The 24,201-nt window shown below is 58.6% G+C and overlaps 3 protein-coding genes across 3 annotated transcripts in view; 2 read left to right on the top strand and 1 right to left on the bottom strand.

Moving 5' to 3' along the window:
- Positions 1-215: 215 nt before the first annotated feature.
- Positions 216-8,123, bottom strand: LOC142078386 (cartilage-associated protein-like). Its single transcript, XM_075140849.1, is given in 3 exon segments — positions 216-695; positions 2,627-2,833; positions 7,660-8,123. Coding segments are annotated over 3 exon segments (1,140 nt in total). The 5' UTR covers positions 8,113-8,123.
- Positions 8,124-8,382: 259 nt separating this feature from the next.
- The window catches only part of GLB1 (galactosidase beta 1), an 88,920-nt gene continuing 73,101 nt past the window's right edge, over positions 8,383-24,201 (top strand). Inside the window, exon 1 of the mRNA XM_075143158.1 lies at positions 8,383-8,454. Coding sequence (XP_074999259.1) covers positions 8,401-8,454 — 54 coding nt within the window. The 5' untranslated portion in view covers positions 8,383-8,400. The remainder of the gene's footprint in view (positions 8,455-24,201) is intronic.
- TMPPE (transmembrane protein with metallophosphoesterase domain) overlaps positions 8,383-24,201 on the top strand; it is a 53,043-nt gene continuing 37,224 nt past the window's right edge. Inside the window, exon 1 of the mRNA XM_075143162.1 lies at positions 8,383-8,454. The gene's annotated coding sequence lies outside the window, so the exon portion shown is untranslated. The remainder of the gene's footprint in view (positions 8,455-24,201) is intronic.

A 24,201-nucleotide genomic window follows, 5' to 3' on the forward strand; every position in this document is an offset into this window, starting at 1 on the left:
TCCTGCTCCCGCTGGCCGGCTTGGCGGCGCTCCTCCGGGCGGCGGTGAGTCCCGTCCCCTCGCCTCCCCCTCCCCTAAGGGCCCCTGCTCCGCGGCGGCGCCGGGCGGCATGGCTGCCGGCTGGAGGGGGCGGCCCCGAGCTCTGAGAGGCGCGGGGGGCCGCCGGGCGGCATGGCTGCCGGCTGGAGGGGGCCTCCTTCCAGGGGGGACGAGGATTAACTTTGGTCCCTCTTCAGCTCATTAGCGGTTCGTGGGCGGTGTTGCTCGGGGCGCAGGTGCGGGGCCTGTGGCTGCGCCGAGGGGGGAGCTGCCGGGGCAGGTGCGGCGGCGGCGGGAGCCGGCTCCTTCTCCTGGGCAGGCCTGCCCGCTCCCGGCCGCCGCGCCGGGCCCTCGCCCTCGCTGTTTTTGTTGAGGGAGGGCTGGCGGTGCCTGCCCTTGAGCCCGGGCGGTGAGCTGTGCCGCCTGCTTCGGGGGGTGATCGCCGGGGTGGCTGCCCGCTGGACGTGCGGGCCGAAACGGCGCTGCCGGCTGCGCTCCTTCCAGCGGCGAGGCTCCGCTCGGAGGAAGAATGTATTAGGAGGCCTCGTTGAGCAACCCATGGCGGGGAGGGGGGGGTGGGGGGGCGACGGAAATGGAGGTGCAGTTACCTGACGGCCAGACTCCATTAGCGGATCCCAAGGGAAAACTTGCTCTTCCTGTGGTGTGTGAGAGGAGGGAGAGGAGTTTTTCCCGTTCTACCCAGGTTCAGCACCGAGTCTCTTGTTGCTGCTTTGCCCTGAGGCACGCCGTACCGCTGCCTGACCAGGGGCCTGGGCAAATCCTTGGTCGTTGCAGTTGCTGCGGGAGCCATCCCTTGTGGTTTATGCCTCGAGTTTGAAGCAGAGTGTCAGTATAATCTTCATAGATGTCCCAACTGAATGATGCACAGGTGGTTAAAGCTGTGTGAAAAGTGGCACAGCCTCATGGGAGACCTTTATCAAAGGGAAGGTTGAATGACAGTAAGGATGGTCTCTGAGGGGTGGGGTTATGGCTGAGACTTACAAAACTCTGAAGTTGATGGGTAAGAGGAATGGAGAACCAATACTCACCAAATTTGATGGTATTAGAAGAGGGGCACTTGGTTATGGCTGAGACTTACAAAACTCTGAAGGTCTACAAAAGCTTGGTACAGTGGGGTAGGACTAGAGGTGATGTTCTCTTCAAGAAGATATATTCCGAGAAAACCTTCCATCAAAGAATTACAAGCTTTTTCAGGATATATCGCATTAGACAACAACACCAAACAGAAAGCCTTAGTTTCTCTGTTAGCCACATTTGGCAGGTGAAAGCAAGTTATCTGATCTTGTGCAGCAAGTCTCTGACCAAGGCAAAAGAACAGCAAAGGCCCCTTCCCCTGTTTTCATCTCTGACAACTCCTAACTTGAAGAACGCTGAAGCCAACTGTCCTGGTTTGGCTAGGATGGAGTTTATTTTCTTCGTAGTAGCTGGTATAGTGCTGTGGTTTGGATTTAGTATGAAAATAATGTTGATAACACACTGATGTTTGAGTTGTTGCTAAGTAGTGTTTATGTGAGTCAAGGACTTTTCAGCTTCCCATGCTCTACCAGGTGCACAAGAAGCTGGGAGGGGGCACAGCCAGGACAGGTGACCCAAACTAACCAAAGGGATATTCCATACCATATGACATCATGCTCAGTATATAAGCTGGGGGGAGTTGGCCGGGGGGCAGTCACTGCTGCTCAGGGACTGGCTGGGCAATGGTCAGCGGGTGGTAAGTGGTTGATCACTTCTTTTTCCTTGGTTTTGTTCCTCTCTCTTATGTTTTTTCCTCTTTATTACAATTTATTATTGCTGTTGTTGTTGTGTTCTTCTTCTGATTTTAAGTATTAAACTGTTCTAATCGCAACCCACGAGTTTTCTTACTTCTGCCTTTATGATCCTGTCTTCCATCCCACTGGGGTGGGGGGAGGGTGAGCAAGTGGCTGCGTGGTGCTTAATTGCCGACTAGGGTTAAATCACGACACTAACTAAAAACAATTGGCCAAATGAAATGACCAGAAGTGTCTTTTACAAGAACAGTGGAGTTTCCAGACACAGTAGTGTTCAATTCCAGCCAGCACTTAAAGCCAGAGACACAAGCAAATTACGTCTCTGCATTTCTGGGCTACTTTATAAGCTGTTATCCAATTAATATGAGAACAACAAATACAGATGACTAATGGATTTTACCAGGTATTTCCTAGAGAGCAGAGTATGTAGTTCTATTTCAAGTCTACAGAAAAAGCTGCTGGACAGAGGGAACAGTGTGATTCTAAAGCACAGGTTTTGATACAGATTTTCAATGGAATCTTAACCCCAAATATCTGAGTTATATGAAGCAGTGCTGCTACAGCACTTGTGCATGTGAATAACTCTGTGCATCTGCTTAGCTCCAGTAGTGATCTGCATGTAGTAGCTTTCAGGTATGCCGCTGTCTGTTATGTACTGTGACTTATGGAACAGTGATAAGCACAAGAGGTGAGAATTACGGAATGCAAGAAGAAGGCAGAAGAGAGATGATGGAGGAAGACAAAAAGAGGGAAAGAAGAGGAAGAACTGAGAACATGTAAGCAAATGGAATCTCAACCAAGAATAGAAAGAAGAGAAGACTTCCAAAAGACCGAACTGTGAATAAAAAGCCTACCTCATAAGGTTTTGTCTCCAAGTCTTTCATGTGCTCCTCAGCATCAGGGATGCTCTTTTAGTAGACCATATTTCTTTGCATCATTTCATGGTCTGGATGCTTCAGAAGAAATGTGTGAGCTGCTGCAATAGCTTTTGAAAGGTTATTCGCCTACACAGCGATGGGAAAAAGAGGAAGGCGGGGCAAAAGGGTAATAAGGAAAAAAAACTTCAAGGTTTCAATCGAACTGAAGAGTTCAGCTTGTTTTCTCCCCGTCCCGCGCCAGATGTCCCATTCAGTGGAAACGCAAGTAATCGCAGTATCTGAGGGGATGGCACGAGGGACGCACCTTGATTTAGAGAACAGAAGATGAAGATGAGAAGGAGGGAGAAAATGGTCAGTCCGATCCTGGACAGAAGGACGACCAGAAGCTAGAAAGCCAGCATGCAATCTCTTCAAGGAGGCGTCCCCAGTCTTGGCCGACCCAAGAGCAAAAAGCAGCTCCCCTTGCAGGGCCAGCGCGAGTGCCACACCTCAGCAGCCGATTTTCGCTTTCTTCCTTCCCGCGGCTGTAACCAAAGGGGACTTTTGCAGGTATCAGGCGATCTGCGAGTCACAGCCTGGGGGCTGCCGCACTTGACAGACCTGGAGCAGAAGAGAGCGAGCGAGGAAGATGGAGAGGCCGAGGGAGAGGAAGCAGCGAAGAGCGCTTGCACTAGCGGAGCGGTGAGGCGAAGGGGGTCCAAAAGGTTTCAGAGAAGGTGAGAAGAAAGCAAGGCGGACGGAACGATGAGAGGGGCAGGGCTAGGAACAGCCCAGCTCCAGGAGAAGGAGGCAGGGTCCAGCGGCCGGGGGTCTGGGAAGAACCGGAGGGGCTGATCGAGGGGACGTGCTGGATGAGCTGTGGGAAAACCGGTGCAGCGGGAGCCGGACGGTACTGCGTGGGCAAGCAGGGGGAAAGAGAAGGCCCGCGGTGGTCCCGCTGTGGGTCAGACGAGGTGGGTGGGAGGAAGGGGCTGGAAGAGCTGCCAGGGAGAAGATGAGGAAGTGCAGGGTGGGCAGCGCGGGGGAGGGCAGGGAGTGGGGGTCCCGAGCCCGGAGGGGGAGAACTGAGCGGGGGGGAGGGCGATTGGCGGCTGCAGTGGTGTGGAGGAGGCGCTGGGGACCGAGGCTGCGTCCCAGAGTGAGCTGCTGCGAGGGCCAGGCGAGAGGTGGTGACGGGAGGAGGCTTTTGGCGCCTTGGTGGCCCGGGGCAAGCGCGTCCACGGAGGCTGTGCAGGGTGAGGGCGTGGGGGGGTGTCGTGGTTTAACCCCAGCCAGCAAAAATAAACGCCACGCAGCCGCTCGATCACCCCCCCCCGGTGGGATGGGGGAGAGAATCGGGAGGGCACAAGTAGGAAAGCTCCCGGGTTGAGATAAAAACAGTTTAATAATTGAAATAAAACTAAGTAGAACAGTAATAATAACAATGAGAACAACAACAATAACAGAATACACAAAACAGGCAATGCACAACACAACCGCTCACCGACCGCCGACCGCGTGTCACGAACGGGGGGCGAGCCCCCCCCCCACACAACTGGTTTTTCTACTGAGCGTGATGTCACATGGTATAGAATACCCCATTGGCCAGCTGGGTCCACCACCCCGGCTGTGCTCCCCCCTCCCGGTGCAAGCATCACCCAGCAAGAGCCAAAGCATCAATGGGCCATCAACGCTCCTTTCCCAGCGACCCCAAACCACAGCACAGCCCGCAGGCTACTGGGAAGAAAGTTAACCCTGTCCCAGCCGGAACCAGGAGAGGGGGCAAGTGGGTGGTGGGCAAGTGGGGTGGGGGCGGGGCGGGGGGCTTAAGGGCGTCGCTGTCAGGGGTGCTGGCGGGGGTCAGTGTGGCGTCACACTACCCCCAGGGGGCCCAATCAGGGGAGCTAAGCAGGGGCGGCCCCGGCTCCTGCTGGGATGGGAGACTGCCCCGGGACACCCCTTTTGCCCTCTGCCCCTTTCCCTGTGGGGGATTTTCCCCCTCCTCTCCTGGCCTGGGTGTCATCGTCCTCCTTCTAAAGCCTCCTCGCAGACCACGGGGAAATTGCCCGCGGCGGTGGAAATGGCTGAAGGGCCACCTCCCCCCTGCTTTTTGTCCCGCCGGCGGGGGGGCCTGCAGCGTCAGCGCCTCTGCTGCTGGCCTCTAGAGCGGGAGGGGCATCTGCCACCTCCTTGGGGTGGGGTGGGTGGAGGTGTGCGAGGGCTTTCTGCCCAGCCAAGGTGGCGGGGGGGCTTCCTGCGTCCCCTCTGAGGAGCCGGGGCCAGTCCCCGGGCCTGGCCCGGACGGAGCGTGTGGCGTGCTGGGAGGCGCTGGGAGGCGAGGGCAGCAAAGAAGAGGAACAACTGAGACCACGTAAGCAAATGGGATCCTTGAATCTCACCCAAGAAGAGCAGTAAGAGAAGGGAGTTCCAAAAGGCCAGACTCTGAATAAGAAGCATACCTCCTCAGGTTTTGTCTCCAAGTCTTTCATGTGCTCCTCAGCATCAGGGATGCTCTTCTAGTGGGCCGTACTTCTTTGCATCATTTCATCATCTGGCTGCTTCAGAAGAAACGTGTGAGCTGCTGCAATAGCTTTTGGAAGGTTATTCGCCTACACAGGGATGGGAAAAAGAGGAAGGCGGGGCAAAAGGGTAACTGGAAAAAAAACTTCAAGGGTTCAATCAAACCAAAGCGTTCCGCTTGTTTTCTCCCTGCCCCCCGCCAGATGTCCCATTTAGTGGAAACGCAAGGAATCGCAGTATCTGAGGGGATAGCGCGAGGGACGGACCTCGATTTAGAGAACAGAACCATAGAATCATATCATAGAATCGTTAAGGTTGGAGAAGACCTCCAAGATCATCGAGTCCAACCGTCAACCCAATGCCACCATGCCCACTAAACCGTGGCCCTAAGCGCCACACCTACACGTCTTTTAAATACTTCCAGGGATGGGGACTCAACCACTTCCCTGGGCAGCCTGTTCCAATGCTTGACCACTCTTTCAGCAAAGAATTTTTTCCCCATATCCAATCCAAACCTCCCTTGGCGCAACTTCCTCTCGGCCCATCGCTAGTTACTTGGGGGAAGAGACCAACGCCCACCTCACTACAACCTCCTTCCAGGTAGTTGGAGAGGGCAACAAGGTCTCCCCTCAGCCTCCTCCACACTAAACCGTCCCAGTTCCCTCAGCCGCTCCGCGTGAGACTGGTTCTCCAGACCCTTCCCCAGCTTCCTGGCCCTTCTCTGGACACGCTCCAGCAACTCAACGTCCTTCTTGTAGTGAGGGGCCCAAAACTGAGCACAGTAGTCGAGGTGCGGCCCCACCAGTGCCGACTGCAGGGGCACGATCACTTCCCTACTCCTGCTGGCCACCCTATTTCTGATACAGGCCAGGAGGCTCTTGGCCGCCTTGGCCACCGGGGCACACTGCTGGCTCATGTTCAGCCGCCTCTCAACCAGCACCCCCAGGTCCTTTTCTAGCCGGCAGCTTTCCAGCCACTCGGCCCCAAGCCTGTAGCGTCGCATGGCCTTGTTGGGACTCAAGCACAGGACCCGGCACTTGGCCTTGTTGAACCTCGTACAATTGACCTCGGCCCAGCCAGCCAGCCTGTCCAGGTCCCTCTGCAGAGCCTTCCTACCCTCGAGCAGGTCAACGCTCCCGCCCAACTTGGTGTCATCTGCAACCTTACTGAGGGAGCACTCAATCCCCTCATCCAGATCGTTGATAAAGATATTGAACAGGACTGGCCCCAAAACGGAGCCCTGGGGAACACCGCTCGTGACCGGCCGCCAACTGGATTTAACTCCGTTCACCACAACTCTCTGGGCTCGGCCGTCCAGCCAGTTTTTGACCCAGCAAAGAGTACGCCTGTCTAAGCCGTGAGCCGCCAGCTTCTCTAGGAGAATGCTGCGGGAGACAGAAGATGAAGATGAGAAGGAGGGAGAAAATGGTCAGTCAGGTCCTGGACAGAAGGACGACCAGAAGCTAGAAAGCCAGCATGCAATCTCTTCAAGGAGGCGTCCCCAGTCTTGGCTGACCCAAGAGCAAAAAGCAGCTCCCCTTGCAGGGCCAGCGCGAGTGCCACACCTCAGCAGCCGATTTTCGCTTTCTTCCTTCCCGCGGCTGTAACCAAAGGGGACTTTTGCAGGTATCAGGCGATCTGCGAGTCACAGCCTGGGGGCTGCCGCACTTGACAGACCTGGAGCAGAAGAGAGCGAGCGAGGAAGATGGAGAGGCCGAGGGAGAGGAAGCAGCGAAGAGCGCTTGCACTAGCGGAGCGGTGAGGCGAAGGGGGTCCAAAAGGTTTCAGAGGAGGTGAGAAGAAAGCAAGGCGGACGGAACGATGAGAGGGGCAGGGCTAGGAACAGCCCAGCTCCAGGAGAAGGAGGCAGGGTCCAGCGGCCGGGGGTCTGGGAAGAACCGGAGGGGCTGATCGAGGGGACGTGCTGGATGAGCTGTGGGAAAACCGGTGCAGAGGGAGCCGGACGGTACTGCGTGGGCAAGCAGGGGGAAAGAGAAGGCCCGCGGTGGTCCCGCTGTGGGTCAGACGAGGTGGGTGGGAGGAAGGGGCTGGAAGAGCTGCCAGGGAGAAGATGAGGAAGTGCAGGGTGGGCAGCGCGGGGGAGGGCAGGGAGTGGGGGTCCCGAGCCCGGAGAGGGAGAACTGAGCGGGGGGGAGGGCGATTGGCGGCTGCAGTGGTGTGGAGGAGGCGCTGGGGACCGAGGCTGCGTCCCAGAGTGAGCTGCTGCGAGGGCCAGGCGAGAGGTGGTGACGGGAGGAGGCTTTTGGCGCCTTGGTGGCCCGGGGCAAGCGCGTCCACGAAGGCTGTGCAGGGACACGCCACGCTGTCCCCTCGCACGCTTGGCTTGGCTTGGCTGGAGGGTGACACAGCACCGGGCGAGACTTAGCGGGGGGAGCCGAGGCAGGGCAGAGAGATGGGACGGGAGGGGAGGAGGAGGCAGGGCCGGGCCTCACCTTGAAGTAGGCGAACTGCAGGTACTTGTAGGGCTCGCGCCGCTGGAAGTCCTCGAGCAGGTCGCGGCCGGGCTGGGCCTGGCGGAAGGCGGGCAGCCCCTGCTTGCAGCGCCGCAGGCACTGGGCCCGCCGCAGCACCCCGGCCAGGAGGCGCAGCTCGGCCAGCGCTCCCCCGGCGGCGGCGGCGGCGGCGTGGGCGGCGGCGGGGGGCTGCCCGGCGGCGCTGCAGTTGCGGTGGCAGAAGGCCTCGCTGTCGCGCAGCAGGCGGTAGAGCCGCATGCTGACCTCCAGGTAGTTGACGCTCTCGGGCCAGTTCTCGGTGCTGTACTGGTCCAGGCCGTAGCGGTAGGCGGACTCGAGCGGCATGAGCTCGTCCCGCGGGAAGCTGCGGAAGCTGTAGCGCTCGTACTGCGCCCCCGCCGCCGCCAGCAGCGCCGCCAGCGCCAGCCACATGGCTGCGCCTTCGGCCGCCGCCCGGCCACCACGTCGCCGCCACGGGGAGAGCGGAGCGGCGGGGCCGGGGCCGGGGGAGGTGTCGGGTCGGTGGGCGGGGGAAGCCGGTCCGGCCCCGCCCCGGAGAGGGTGTGCGCGGCCGTGGGGAAAGTCGGGGGTGGGGAAAGCGGGGCCGAGCTGGGCCGCCTAAAGGCGGTGCTGGGGCCGGTCTTGGAGTTGGGACAGCGTGCAGCCACCCTGCCCTTAAGGTAGCACTGAGGAGCGCCCGCCCACCCGCCGCCGTCCGTCATGCTGCGGCTCCTGCTCCCGCTGGCCGGCTTGGCGGCGCTCCTCCGGGCGGCGGTGAGTCCCGTCCCCTCGCCTCCCCCTCCCCTAAGGGCCCCTGCTCCGCGGCGGCGCCGGGCGGCATGGCTGCCGGCTGGAGGGGGCGGCCCCGAGCTCTGAGAGGCGCGGGGGGCCGCCGGGCGGCATGGCTGCCGGCTGGAGGGGGCCTCCTTCCAGGGGGGACGAGGATTAACTTTGGTCCCTCTTCAGCTCATTAGCGGTTCGTGGGCGGTGTTGCTCGGGGCGCAGGTGCGGGGCCTGTGGCTGCGCCGAGGGGGGAGCTGCCGGGGCAGGTGCGGCGGCGGCGGGAGCCGGCTCCTTCTCCTGGGCAGGCCTGCCCGCTCCCGGCCGCCGCGCCGGGCCCTCGCCCTCGCTGTTTTTGTTGAGGGAGGGCTGGCGGTGCCTGCCCTTGAGCCCGGGCGGTGAGCTGTGCCGCCTGCTTCGGGGGGTGATCGCCGGGGTGGCTGCCCGCTGGACGTGCGGGCCGAAACGGCGCTGCCGGCTGCGCTCCTTCCAGCGGCGAGGCTCCGCTCGGAGGAAGAATGTATTAGGAGGCCTCGTTGAGCAACCCATGGCGGGGAGGGGGGGGTGGGGGGGCGACGGAAATGGAGGTGCAGTTACCTGACGGCCAGACTCCATTAGCGGATCCCAAGGGAAAACTTGCTCTTCCTGTGGTGTGTGAGAGGAGGGAGAGGAGTTTTTCCCGTTCTACCCAGGTTCAGCACCGAGTCTCTTGTTGCTGCTTTGCCCTGAGGCACGCCGTACCGCTGCCTGACCAGGGGCCTGGGCAAATCCTTGGTCGTTGCAGTTGCTGCGGGAGCCATCCCTTGTGGTTTATGCCTCGAGTTTGAAGCAGAGTGTCAGTATAATCTTCATAGATGTCCCAACTGAATGATGCACAGGTGGTTAAAGCTGTGTGAAAAGTGGCACAGCCTCATGGGAGACCTTTATCAAAGGGAAGGTTGAATGACAGTAAGGATGGTCTCTGAGGGGTGGGGTTATGGCTGAGACTTACAAAACTCTGAAGTTGATGGGTAAGAGGAATGGAGAACCAATACTCACCAAATTTGATGGTATTAGAAGAGGGGCACTTGGTTATGGCTGAGACTTACAAAACTCTGAAGGTCTACAAAAGCTTGGTACAGTGGGGTAGGACTAGAGGTGATGTTCTCTTCAAGAAGATATATTCCGAGAAAACCTTCCATCAAAGAATTACAAGCTTTTTCAGGATATATCGCATTAGACAACAACACCAAACAGAAAGCCTTAGTTTCTCTGTTAGCCACATTTGGCAGGTGAAAGCAAGTTATCTGATCTTGTGCAGCAAGTCTCTGACCAAGGCAAAAGAACAGCAAAGGCCCCTTCCCCTGTTTTCATCTCTGACAACTCCTAACTTGAAGAACGCTGAAGCCAACTGTCCTGGTTTGGCTAGGATGGAGTTTATTTTCTTCGTAGTAGCTGGTATAGTGCTGTGGTTTGGATTTAGTATGAAAATAATGTTGATAACACACTGATGTTTGAGTTGTTGCTAAGTAGTGTTTATGTGAGTCAAGGACTTTTCAGCTTCCCATGCTCTACCAGGTGCACAAGAAGCTGGGAGGGGGCACAGCCAGGACAGGTGACCCAAACTAACCAAAGGGATATTCCATACCATATGACATCATGCTCAGTATATAAGCTGGGGGGAGTTGGCCGGGGGGCAGTCACTGCTGCTCAGGGACTGGCTGGGCAATGGTCAGCGGGTGGTAAGTGGTTGATCACTTCTTTTTCCTTGGTTTTGTTCCTCTCTCTTATGTTTTTTCCTCTTTATTACAATTTATTATTGCTGTTGTTGTTGTGTTCTTCTTCTGATTTTAAGTATTAAACTGTTCTAATCGCAACCCACGAGTTTTCTTACTTCTGCCTTTATGATCCTGTCTTCCATCCCACTGGGGTGGGGGGAGGGTGAGCAAGTGGCTGCGTGGTGCTTAATTGCCGACTAGGGTTAAATCACGACACTAACTAAAAACAATTGGCCAAATGAAATGACCAGAAGTGTCTTTTACAAGAACAGTGGAGTTTCCAGACACAGTAGTGTTCAATTCCAGCCAGCACTTAAAGCCAGAGACACAAGCAAATTACGTCTCTGCATTTCTGGGCTACTTTATAAGCTGTTATCCAATTAATATGAGAACAACAAATACAGATGACTAATGGATTTTACCAGGTATTTCCTAGAGAGCAGAGTATGTAGTTCTATTTCAAGTCTACAGAAAAAGCTGCTGGACAGAGGGAACAGTGTGATTCTAAAGCACAGGTTTTGATACAGATTTTCAATGGAATCTTAACCCCAAATATCTGAGTTATATGAAGCAGTGCTGCTACAGCACTTGTGCATGTGAATAACTCTGTGCATCTGCTTAGCTCCAGTAGTGATCTGCATGTAGTAGCTTTCAGGTATGCCGCTGTCTGTTATGTACTGTGACTTATGGAACAGTGATAAGCACAAGAGGTGAGAATTACGGAATGCAAGAAGAAGGCAGAAGAGAGATGATGGAGGAAGACAAAAAGAGGGAAAGAAGAGGAAGAACTGAGAACATGTAAGCAAATGGAATCTCAACCAAGAATAGAAAGAAGAGAAGACTTCCAAAAGACCGAACTGTGAATAAAAAGCCTACCTCATAAGGTTTTGTCTCCAAGTCTTTCATGTGCTCCTCAGCATCAGGGATGCTCTTTTAGTAGACCATATTTCTTTGCATCATTTCATGGTCTGGATGCTTCAGAAGAAATGTGTGAGCTGCTGCAATAGCTTTTGAAAGGTTATTCGCCTACACAGCGATGGGAAAAAGAGGAAGGCGGGGCAAAAGGGTAATAAGGAAAAAAAACTTCAAGGTTTCAATCGAACTGAAGAGTTCAGCTTGTTTTCTCCCCGTCCCGCGCCAGATGTCCCATTCAGTGGAAACGCAAGTAATCGCAGTATCTGAGGGGATGGCACGAGGGACGCACCTTGATTTAGAGAACAGAAGATGAAGATGAGAAGGAGGGAGAAAATGGTCAGTCCGATCCTGGACAGAAGGACGACCAGAAGCTAGAAAGCCAGCATGCAATCTCTTCAAGGAGGCGTCCCCAGTCTTGGCCGACCCAAGAGCAAAAAGCAGCTCCCCTTGCAGGGCCAGCGCGAGTGCCACACCTCAGCAGCCGATTTTCGCTTTCTTCCTTCCCGCGGCTGTAACCAAAGGGGACTTTTGCAGGTATCAGGCGATCTGCGAGTCACAGCCTGGGGGCTGCCGCACTTGACAGACCTGGAGCAGAAGAGAGCGAGCGAGGAAGATGGAGAGGCCGAGGGAGAGGAAGCAGCGAAGAGCGCTTGCACTAGCGGAGCGGTGAGGCGAAGGGGGTCCAAAAGGTTTCAGAGAAGGTGAGAAGAAAGCAAGGCGGACGGAACGATGAGAGGGGCAGGGCTAGGAACAGCCCAGCTCCAGGAGAAGGAGGCAGGGTCCAGCGGCCGGGGGTCTGGGAAGAACCGGAGGGGCTGATCGAGGGGACGTGCTGGATGAGCTGTGGGAAAACCGGTGCAGCGGGAGCCGGACGGTACTGCGTGGGCAAGCAGGGGGAAAGAGAAGGCCCGCGGTGGTCCCGCTGTGGGTCAGACGAGGTGGGTGGGAGGAAGGGGCTGGAAGAGCTGCCAGGGAGAAGATGAGGAAGTGCAGGGTGGGCAGCGCGGGGGAGGGCAGGGAGTGGGGGTCCCGAGCCCGGAGGGGGAGAACTGAGCGGGGGGGAGGGCGATTGGCGGCTGCAGTGGTGTGGAGGAGGCGCTGGGGACCGAGGCTGCGTCCCAGAGTGAGCTGCTGCGAGGGCCAGGCGAGAGGTGGTGACGGGAGGAGGCTTTTGGCGCCTTGGTGGCCCGGGGCAAGCGCGTCCACGGAGGCTGTGCAGGGTGAGGGCGTGGGGGGGTGTCGTGGTTTAACCCCAGCCAGCAAAAATAAACGCCACGCAGCCGCTCGATCACCCCCCCCCGGTGGGATGGGGGAGAGAATCGGGAGGGCACAAGTAGGAAAGCTCCCGGGTTGAGATAAAAACAGTTTAATAATTGAAATAAAACTAAGTAGAACAGTAATAATAACAATGAGAACAACAACAATAACAGAATACACAAAACAGGCAATGCACAACACAACCGCTCACCGACCGCCGACCGCGTGTCACGAACGGGGGGCGAGCCCCCCCCCCACACAACTGGTTTTTCTACTGAGCGTGATGTCACATGGTATAGAATACCCCATTGGCCAGCTGGGTCCACCACCCCGGCTGTGCTCCCCCCTCCCGGTGCAAGCATCACCCAGCAAGAGCCAAAGCATCAATGGGCCATCAACGCTCCTTTCCCAGCGACCCCAAACCACAGCACAGCCCGCAGGCTACTGGGAAGAAAGTTAACCCTGTCCCAGCCGGAACCAGGAGAGGGGGCAAGTGGGTGGTGGGCAAGTGGGGTGGGGGCGGGGCGGGGGGCTTAAGGGCGTCGCTGTCAGGGGTGCTGGCGGGGGTCAGTGTGGCGTCACACTACCCCCAGGGGGCCCAATCAGGGGAGCTAAGCAGGGGCGGCCCCGGCTCCTGCTGGGATGGGAGACTGCCCCGGGACACCCCTTTTGCCCTCTGCCCCTTTCCCTGTGGGGGATTTTCCCCCTCCTCTCCTGGCCTGGGTGTCATCGTCCTCCTTCTAAAGCCTCCTCGCAGACCACGGGGAAATTGCCCGCGGCGGTGGAAATGGCTGAAGGGCCACCTCCCCCCTGCTTTTTGTCCCGCCGGCGGGGGGGCCTGCAGCGTCAGCGCCTCTGCTGCTGGCCTCTAGAGCGGGAGGGGCATCTGCCACCTCCTTGGGGTGGGGTGGGTGGAGGTGTGCGAGGGCTTTCTGCCCAGCCAAGGTGGCGGGGGGGCTTCCTGCGTCCCCTCTGAGGAGCCGGGGCCAGTCCCCGGGCCTGGCCCGGACGGAGCGTGTGGCGTGCTGGGAGGCGCTGGGAGGCGAGGGCAGCAAAGAAGAGGAACAACTGAGACCACGTAAGCAAATGGGATCCTTGAATCTCACCCAAGAAGAGCAGTAAGAGAAGGGAGTTCCAAAAGGCCAGACTCTGAATAAGAAGCATACCTCCTCAGGTTTTGTCTCCAAGTCTTTCATGTGCTCCTCAGCATCAGGGATGCTCTTCTAGTGGGCCGTACTTCTTTGCATCATTTCATCATCTGGCTGCTTCAGAAGAAACGTGTGAGCTGCTGCAATAGCTTTTGGAAGGTTATTCGCCTACACAGGGATGGGAAAAAGAGGAAGGCGGGGCAAAAGGGTAACTGGAAAAAAAACTTCAAGGGTTCAATCAAACCAAAGCGTTCCGCTTGTTTTCTCCCTGCCCCCCGCCAGATGTCCCATTTAGTGGAAACGCAAGGAATCGCAGTATCTGAGGGGATGGCGCGAGGGACGGACCTCGATTTAGAGAACAGAACCATAGAATCATATCATAGAATCGTTAAGGTTGGAGAAGACCTCCAAGATCATCGAGTCCAACCGTCAACCCAATGCCACCATGCCCACTAAACCGTGGCCCTAAGCGCCACACCTACACGTCTTTTAAATACTTCCAGGGATGGGGACTCAACCACTTCCCTGGGCAGCCTGTTCCAATGCTTGACCACTCTTTCAGCAAAGAATTTTTTCCCCATATCCAATCCAAACCTCCCTTGGCGCAACTTCCTCTCGGCCCATCGCTAGTTACTTGGGGGAAGAGACCAACGCCCACCTCACTACAACCTCCTTCCAGGTAGTTGGAGAGGGCAACAAGGTCTCCCCTCAGCCTCCTCCACACTAAACCGTCCCAGTTCCCTCAGCCGCTCCGCGTGAGACTGGTTCTCCAGACCCTTCCCCAGCTTCCTGGCCCTTCTCTGGACACGCTCCAGCAACTCAACGTCCTTCTTGTAGTGAGGGGCCCAAAACTGAGCACAGGATTCGAGGTGCGGCCCCACCAGTGCCGACTGCAGGGGCACGATCACTTCCCTACTCCTGCTGGCCACCCTATTTCTGATACAGGCCAGGAGGCTCTTGGCCGCCTTGGCCACCGGGGCACACTGCTGGCTCATGTTCAGCCGCCTCTCAACCAGCACCCCCAGGTCCTTTTCTAGCCGGCAGCTTTCCAGCCACTCGGCCCCAAGCCTGTAGCGTCGCATGGCCTTGTGGGGACTCAAGTGCAGGACCTGGCACTTGGCCTTGTTGAACCTCGTACAATTGACCTCGGCCCATCCAGCCAGCCTGTCCAGGTCCCTCTGCAGAGCCTTCCTACCCTCGAGCAGGTCAACGCTCCCGCCCAACTTGGTGTCATCTGCAAACTTACTGAGGGAGCACTCGATCCCCTCATCCAGATCGTTGGTAAAGATATTGAACAGGACTGGCCCCAAAACGGAGCCCTGGGGAACACCGCTCGTGACCGGCCGCCAACTGGATTTAACTCCGTTCACCACAACTCTCTGGGCTCGGCCGGCCGTCCAGCCAGTTTTTGACCCAGCAAAGAGTACGCCTGTCTAAGCCGTGAGCCGCCAGCTTCTCTAGGAGAATGCTGCGGGAGACAGAAGATGAAGATGAGAAGGAGGGAGAAAATGGTCAGTCCGATCCTGGACAGAAGGACGACCAGAAGCTAGAAAGCCAGCATGCAATCCCTTCAAGGAGGCGTCCCCAGTCTTGGCTGACCCAAGAGCAAAAAGCAGCTCCCCTTGCAGGGCCAGCGCAAGTGCCACACCTCAGCAGCCGATTTTCGCTTTCTTCCTTCCCGCGGCTGTAACCAAAGGGGACTTTTGCAGGTATCAGGCGATCTGCGAGTCACAGCCTGGGGGCTGCCGCACTTGACAGACCTGGAGCAGAAGAGAGCGAGCGAGGAAGATGGAGAGGCCGAGGGAGAGGAAGCAGCGAAGAGCGCTTGCACTAGCGGAGCGGTGAGGCGAAGGGGGTCCAAAAGGTTTCAGAGGAGGTGAGAAGAAAGCAAGGCGGACGGAACGATGAGAGGGGCAGGGCTAGGAACAGCCCAGCTCCAGGAGAAGGAGGCAGGGTCCAGCGGCCGGGGGTCTGGGAAGAACCGGAGGGGCTGATCGAGGGGACGTGCTGGATGAGCTGTGGGAAAACCGGTGCAGCGGGAGCCGGACGGTACTGCGTGGGCAAGCAGGGGGAAAGAGAAGGCCCGCGGTGGTCCCGCTGTGGGTCAGACGAGGTGGGTGGGAGGAAGGGGCTGGAAGAGCTGCCAGGGAGAAGATGAGGAAGTGCAGGGTGGGCAGCGCGGGGGAGGGCAGGGAGTGGGGGTCCCGAGCCCGGAGGGGGAGAACTGAGCGGGGGGGAGGGCGATTGGCAGCTGCAGTGGTGTGGAGGAGGCGCTGGGGACCGAGGCTGCGTCCCAGAGTGAGCTGCTGCGAGGGCCAGGCGAGAGGTGGTGACGGGAGGAGGCTTTTGGCGCCTTGGTGGCCCGGGGCAAGCGCGTCCACGGAGGCTGTGCAGGGTGAGGGCGTGGGGGGGTGTCGTGGTTTAACCCCAGCCAGCAAAAATAAACGCCACGCAGCCGCTCGATCACCCCCCCCCGGTGGGATGGGGGAGAGAATCGGGAGGGCACAAGTAGGAAAGCTCCCGGGTTGAGATAAAAACAGTTTAATAATTGAAATAAAACTAAGTAGAACAGTAATAATAACAATGAGAACAACAACAATAACAGAATACACAAAACAGGCAATGCACAACACAACCGCTCACCGACCGCCGACCGCGTGTCACGAACGGGGGGCGAGCCCCGCCCCCCCCCCCCCCCCCACCTGGTTTTTATACTGAGCGTGATGTCACATGGTATAGAATACCCCATTGGCCAGCTGGGTCCACCACCCCGGCTGTGCTCCCCCCTCCCGGTGCAAGCATCACCCAGCAAGAGCCAAAGCATCAATGGGCCATCAACGCTCCTTTCCCAGCGACCCCAAACCACAGCACAGCCCGCAGGCTACTGGGAAGAAAGTTAACCCTGTCGCAGCCGGAACCAGGAGAGGGGGCAAGTGGGTGGTGGGCAAGTGGGGTGGGGGCGGGGCGGGGGGCTTAAGGGCGTCGCTGTCAGGGGTGCTGGCGGGGGTCAGTGTGGCGTCACACTACCCCCAGGGGGCCCAATCAGGGGAGCTAAGCAGGGGCGGCCCCGGCTACTGCTGGGATGGGAGACTGCCCCGGGACACCCCTTTTGCCCTCTGCCCCTTTCCCTGTGGGGGATTTTCCCCCTCCTCTCCTGGCCTGGGTGTCGTCGTCCTCCTTCTAAAGCCTCCTCGCAGACCACGGGGAAATTGCCCGCGGCGGTGGAAATGGCTGAAGGGCCACCTCCCCCCTGCTTTTTGTCCCGCCGGCGGGGGGGCCCTGCAGCGTCAGCGCCTCTGCTGCTGGCCTCTAGAGCGGGAGGGGCATCTGCCACCTCCTTGGGGTGGGGTGGCTGGAGGTGTGCGAGGCCTTTCTGCCCAGCCAAGGTGGCGGGGGGGCTTCCTGCGTCCCCTCTGAGGAGCCGGGGCCAGTCCCCGGGCCTGGCCCGGACGGAGCGTGTGGCGTGCTGGGAGGCGCTGGGAGGCGAGGGCAGCAAAGAAGAGGAACAACTGAGACCACGTAAGCAAATGGGATCCTTGAATCTCACCCAAGAAGAGCAGTAAGAGAAGGGAGTTCCAAAAGGCCAGACTCTGAATAAGAAGCATACCTCCTCAGGTTTTGTCTCCAAGTCTTTCATGTGCTCCTCAGCATCAGGGATGCTCTTCTAGTGGGCCGTACTTCTTTGCATCATTTCATCATCTGGCTGCTTCAGAAGAAACGTGTGAGCTGCTGCAATAGCTTTTGGAAGGTTATTCGCCTACACAGGGATGGGAAAAAGAGGAAGGCGGGGCAAAAGGGTAACTGGAAAAAAAACTTCAAGGTTTCAATCAAACCAAAGCGTTCAGCTTGTTTTCTCCCTGCCCCCCGCCAGATGTCCCATTTAGTGGAAACGCAAGGAATCGCAGTATCTGAGGGGATGGCGCGAGGGACGGACCTCGATTTAGAGAACAGAACCATAGAATCATATCATAGAATCGTTAAGGCTGGAGAAGACCTCCAAGATCATCGAGTCCAACCGTCAACCCAATGCCACCATGCCCACTAAACCGTGGCCCTAAGCGCCACACCTACACGTCTTTTAAATACTTCCAGGGATGGGGACTCAACCACTTCCCTGGGCAGCCTGTTCCAATGCTTGACCACTCTTTCAGCAAAGAATTTTTTCCCCATATCCAATCCAAACCTCCCTTGGCGCAACTTCCTCTCGGCCCATCGCTAGTTACTTGGGGGAAGAGACCAACGCCCACCTCACTACAACCTCCTTCCAGGTAGTTGGAGAGGGCAACAAGGTCTCCCCTCAGCCTCCTCCACACTAAACCGTCCCAGTTCCCTCAGCCGCTCCGCGTGAGACTGGTTCTCCAGACCCTTCCCCAGCTTCCTGGCCCTTCTCTGGACACGCTCCAGCAACTCAACGTCCTTCTTGTAGTGAGGGGCCCAAAACTGAGCACAGGATTCAAGGTGCGGCCCCACCAGTGCCGACTGCAGGGGCACGATCACTTCCCTACTCCTGCTGGCCACCCTATTTCTGATACAGGCCAGGAGGCTCTTGGCCGCCTTGGCCACCGGGGCACACTGCTGGCTCATGTTCAGCCGCCTCTCAACCAGCACCCCCAGGTCCTTTTCTAGCCGGCAGCTTTCCAGCCACTCGGCCTCAAGCCTGTAGCGTCGCATGGCCTTGTGGGGACTCAAGTGCAGGACCCGGCACTTGGCCTTGTTGAACCTCGTACAATTGACCTCGGCCCATCCAGCCAGCCTGTCCAGGTCCCTCTGCAGAGCCTTCCTACCCTCGAGCAGGTCAACGCTCCCGCCCAACTTGGTGTCATCTGCAAACTTACTGAGGGAGCACTCGATCCCCTCATCCAGATCGTTGATAAAGATATTGAACAGGACTGGCCCCAAAACGGAGCCCTGGGGAACACCGCTCGTGACCGGCCGCCAACTGGATTTAACTCCGTTCACCACAACTCTCTGGGCTCGGCCGGCCGTCCAGCCAGTTTTTGACCCAGCAAAGAGTACGCCTGTCTAAGCCGTGAGCCGCCAGCTTCTCTAGGAGAATGCTGCGGGAGACAGAAGATGAAGATGAGAAGGAGGGAGAAAATGGTCAGTCCGATCCTGGACAGAAGGACGACCAGAAGCTAGAAAGCCAGCATGCAATCCCTTCAAGGAGGCGTCCCCAGTCTTGGCTGACCCAAGAGCAAAAAGCAGCTCCCCTTGCAGGGCCAGCGCGAGTGCCACACCTCAGCAGCCGATTTTCGCTTTCTTCCTTCCCGCGGCTGTAACCAAAGGGGACTTTTGCAGGTATCAGGCGATCTGCGAGTCACAGCCTGGGGGCTGCCGCACTTGACGGACCTGGAGCAGAAGAGAGCGAGCGAGGAAGATGGAGAGGCCGAGGGAGAGGAAGCAGCGAAGAGCGCTTGCACTAGCGGAGCGGTGAGGCGAAGGGGGTCCAAAAGGTTTCAGAGGAGGTGAGAAGAAAGCAAGGCGGACGGAACGATGAGAGGGGCAGGGCTAGGAACAGCCCAGCTCCAGGAGAAGGAGGCAGGGTCCAGCGGCCGGGGGTCTGGGAAGAACCGGAGGGGCTGATCGAGGGGACGTGCTGGATGAGCTGTGGGAAAACCGGTGCAGAGGGAGCCGGACGGTACTGCGTGGGCAAGCAGGGGGAAAGAGAAGGCCCGCGGTGGTCCCGCTGTGGGTCAGACGAGGTGGGTGGGAGGAAGGGGCTGGAAGAGCTGCCAGGGAGAAGATGAGGAAGTGCAGGGTGGGCAGCGCGGGGGAGGGCAGGGAGTGGGGGTCCCGAGCCCGGAGGGGGAGAACTGAGCGGGGGGGAGGGCGATTGGCGGCTGCAGTGGTGTGGAGGAGGCGCTGGGGACCGAGGCTGCGTCCCAGAGTGAGCTGCTGCGAGGGCCAGGCGAGAGGTGGTGACGGGAGGAGGCTTTTGGCGCCTTGGTGGCCCGGGGCAAGCGCGTCCACGGAGGCTGTGCAGGGTGAGGGCGTGGGGGGGTGTCGTGGTTTAACCCCAGCCAGCAAAAATAAACGCCACGCAGCCGCTCGATCACCCCCCCCGGTGGGATGGGGGAGAGAATCGGGAGGGCACAAGTAGGAAAGCTCCCGGGTTGAGATAAAAACAGTTTAATAATTGAAATAAAACTAAGTAGAACAGTAATAATAACAATGAGAACAACAACAATAACAGAATACACAAAACAGGCAATGCACAACACAACCGCTCACCGACCGCCGACCGCGTGTCACGAAAGGGGGGCGAGCCCCGCCCCCCCCCCCCCCCCCACCTGGTTTTTCTACTGAGCGTGATGTCACATGGTATAGAATACCCCATTGGCCAGCTGGGTCCACCACCCCGGCTGTGCTCCCCCCTCCCGGTGCAAGCATCACCCAGCAAGAGCCAAAGCATCAATGGGCCATCAACGCTCCTTTCCCAGCGACCCCAAACCACAGCACAGCCCGCAGGCTACTGGGAAGAAAGTTAACCCTGTCCCAGCCGGAACCAGGAGAGGGGGCAAGTGGGGTGGGGGCGGGGCGGGGGGCTTAAGGGCGTCGCTGTCAGGGGTGCTGGCGGGGGTCAGTGTGGCGTCACACTACCCCCAGGGGGCCCAATCAGGGGAGCTAAGCAGGGGTGGCCCCGGCTACTGCTGGGATGGGAGACTGCCCCGGGACACCCCTTTTGCCCTCTGCCCCTTTCCCTGTGGGGGATTTTCCCCCTCCTCTCCTGGCCTGGGTGTCATCGTCCTCCTTCTAAAGCCTCCTCGCAGACCACGGGGAAATTGCCCGCGGCGGTGGAAATGGCTGAAGGGCCACCTCCCCCCTGCTTTTTGTCCCGCCGGCGGGGGGGCCTGCAGCGTCAGCGCCTCTGCTGCTGGCCTCTAGAGCGGGAGGGGCATCTGCCACCTCCTTGGGGTGGGGTGGGTGGAGGTGTGCGAGGCCTTTCTGCCCAGCCAAGGTGGCGGGGGGGCTTCCTGCGTCCCCTCTGAGGAGCCGGGGCCAGTCCCCGGGCCTGGCCCGGACGGAGCGTGTGGCGTGCTGGGAGGCGCTGGGAGGCGAGGGCAGCAAAGAAGAGGAACAACTGAGACCACGTAAGCAAATGGGATCCTTGAATCTCACCCAAGAAGAGCAGTAAGAGAAGGGAGTTCCAAAAGGCCAGACTCTGAATAAGAAGCATACCTCCTCAGGTTTTGTCTCCAAGTCTTTCATGTGCTCCTCAGCATCAGGGATGCTCTTCTAGTGGGCCGTACTTCTTTGCATCATTTCATCATCTGGCTGCTTCAGAAGAAACGTGTGAGCTGCTGCAATAGCTTTTGGAAGGTTATTCGCCTACACAGGGATGGGAAAAAGAGGAAGGCGGGGCAAAAGGGTAACTGGAAAAAAAACTTCAAGGTTTCAATCAAACCAAAGCGTTCAGCTTGTTTTCTCCCTGCCCCCCGCCAGATGTCCCATTTAGTGGAAACGCAAGGAATCGCAGTATCTGAGGGGATGGCGCGAGGGACGCACCTTGATTTAGAGAACAGAACCATAGAATCATATCATAGAATCGTTAAGGTTGGAGAAGACCTCCAAGATCATCGAGTCCAACCGTCAACCCAATGCCACCATGCCCACTAAACCGTGGCCCTAAGCGCCACACCTACACGTCTTTTAAATACTTCCAGGGATGGGGACTCAACCACTTCCCTGGGCAGCCTGTTCCAATGCTTGACCACTCTTTCAGCAAAGAATTTTTTCCCCATATCCAATCCAAACCTCCCTTGGCGCAACTTCCTCTCGGCCCATCGCTAGTTACTTGGGGGAAGAGACCAACGCCCACCTCACTACAACCTCCTTCCAGGTAGTTGGAGAGGGCAACAAGGTCTCCCCTCAGCCTCCTCCACACTAAACCGTCCCAGTTCCCTCAGCCGCTCCGCGTGAGACTGGTTCTCCAGACCCTTCCCCAGCTTCCTGGCCCTTCTCTGGACACGCTCCAGCAACTCAACGTCCTTCTTGTAGTGAGGGGCCCAAAACTGAGCACAGGATTCGAGGTGCGGCCCCACCAGTGCCGACTGCAGGGGCGCCATCACTTCCCTACTCCTGCTGGCCACCCTATTTCTGATACAGGCCAGGAGGCTCTTGGCCGCCTTGGCCACCTGAGCACACTGCCGGCTCATGTTCAGCCGCCTCTCAACCAGCACCCCCAGGTCCTTTTCTAGCCGGCAGCTTTCCAGCCACTCGGCCCCAAGCCTGTAGCGTCGCATGGCCTTGTTGGGACTCAAGTGCAGGACCCGGCACTTGGCCTTGTTGAACCTCGTACAATTGACCTCGGCCCATCCAGCCAGCCTGTCCAGGTCCCTCTGCAGAGCCTTCCTACCCTCGAGCAGGTCAACGCTCCCGCCCAACTTGGTGTCATCTGCAAACTTACTGAGGGAGCACTCGATCCCCTCATCCAGATCGTTGGTAAAGATATTGAACAGGACTGGCCCCAAAACGGAGCCCTGGGGAACACCGCTCGTGACCGGCCGCCAACTGGATTTAACTCCGTTCACCACAACTCTCTGGGCTCGGCCGGCCGTCCAGCCAGTTTTTGACCCAGCAAAGAGTACGCCTGTCTAAGCCGTGAGCCGCCAGCTTCTCTAGGAGAATGCTGCGGGAGACAGAAGATGAAGATGAGAAGGAGGGAGAAAATGGTCAGTCCGATCCTGGACAGAAGGATGACCAGAAGCTAGAAAGCCAGCATGCAATCCCTTCAAGGAGGCGTCCCCAGTCTTGGCTGACCCAAGAGCAAAAAGCAGCTCCCCTTGCAGGGCCAGCGCGAGTGCCACACCTCAGCAGCCGATTTTCGCTTTCTTCCTTCCCGCGGCTGTAACCAAAGGGGACTTTTGCAGGTATCAGGCGATCTGCGAGTCACAGCCTGGGGGCTGCCGCACTTGACGGACCTGGAGCAGAAGAGAGCGAGCGAGGAAGATGGAGAGGCCGAGGGAGAGGAAGCAGCGAAGAGCGCTTGCACTAGCGGAGCGGTGAGGCGAAGGGGGTCCAAAAGGTTTCAGAGGAGGTGAGAAGAAAGCAAGGCGGACGGAACGATGAGAGGGGCAGGGCTAGGAACAGCCCAGCTCCAGGAGAAGGAGGCAGGGTCCAGCGGCCGGGGGTCTGGGAAGAACCGGAGGGGCTGATCGAGGGGACGTGCTGGATGAGCTGTGGGAAAACCGGTGCAGAGGGAGCCGGACGGTACTGCGTGGGCAAGCAGGGGGAAAGAGAAGGCCCGCGGTGGTCCCGCTGTGGGTCAGACGAGGTGGGTGGGAGGAAGGGGCTGGAAGAGCTGCCAGGGAGAAGATGAGGAAGTGCAGGGTGGGCAGCGCGGGGGAGGGCAGGGAGTGGGGGTCCCGAGCCCGGAGGGGGAGAACTGAGCGGGGGGGAGGGCGATTGGCGGCTGCAGTGGTGTGGAGGAGGCGCTGGGGACCGAGGCTGCGTCCCAGAGTGAGCTGCTGCGAGGGCCAGGCGAGAGGTGGTGACGGGAGGAGGCTTTTGGCGCCTTGGTGGCCCGGGGCAAGCGCGTCCACGGAGGCTGTGCAGGGTGAGGGCGTGGGGGGGTGTCGTGGTTTAACCCCAGCCAGCAAAAATAAACGCCACGCAGCCGCTCGATCACCCCCCCCCGGTGGGATGGGGGAGAGAATCGGGAGGGCACAAGTAGGAAAGCTCCCGGGTTGAGATAAAAACAGTTTAATAATTGAAATAAAACTAAGTAGAACAGTAATAATAACAATGAGAACAACAACAATAACAGAATACACAAAACAGGCAATGCACAACACAACCGCTCACCGACCGCCGACCGCGTGTCACGAACGGGGGGCGAGGCCCCCCCCCCACACACACCTGGTTTTTCTACTGAGCGTGATGTCACATGGTATAGAATACCCCATTGGCCAGCTGGGTCCACCACCCCGGCTGTGCTCCCCCCTCCCGGTGCAAGCATCACCCAGCAAGAGCCAAAGCATCAATGGGCCATCAACGCTCCTTTCCCAGCGACCCCAAACCACAGCACAGCCCGCAGGCTACTGGGAAGAAAGTTAACCCTGTCCCAGCCGGAACCAGGAGGGGGGGCAAGTGGGTGGTGGGCAAGTGGGGTGGGGGCGGGGCGGGGGGCTTAAGGGCGTCGCTGTCAGGGGTGCTGGCGGGGGTCAGTGTGGCGTCACACTACCCCCAGGGGGCCCAATCAGGGGAGCTAAGCAGGGGCGGCCCCGGCTACTGCTGGGATGGGAGGCTGCCCCGGGACACCCCTTTTGCCCTCTGCCCCTTTCCCTGTGGGGGATTTTCCCCCTCCTCTCCTGGCCTGGGTGTCATCGTCCTCCTTCTAAAGCCTCCTCGCAGACCACGGGGAAATTGCCCGCGGCGGTGGAAATGGCTGAAGGGCCACCTCCCCCCTGCTTTTTGTCCCGCCGGCGGGGGGGCCTGCAGCGTCAGCGCCTCTGCTGCTGGCCTCTAGAGCGGGAGGGGCATCTGCCACCTCCTTGGGGTGGGGTGGGTGGAGGTGTGCGAGGCCTTTCTGCCCAGCCAAGGTGGCGGGGGGGCTTCCTGCGTCCCCTCTGAGGAGCCGGGGCCAGTCCCCGGGCCTGGCCCGGACGGAGCGTGTGGCGTGCTGGGAGGCGCTGGGAGGCGAGGGCAGCAAAGAAGAGGAACAA

This window comes from Calonectris borealis, chromosome 2, assembly GCF_964195595.1.
Source record: "Calonectris borealis chromosome 2, bCalBor7.hap1.2, whole genome shotgun sequence".
NCBI classification, from domain to species: domain Eukaryota; kingdom Metazoa; phylum Chordata; class Aves; order Procellariiformes; family Procellariidae; genus Calonectris; species Calonectris borealis.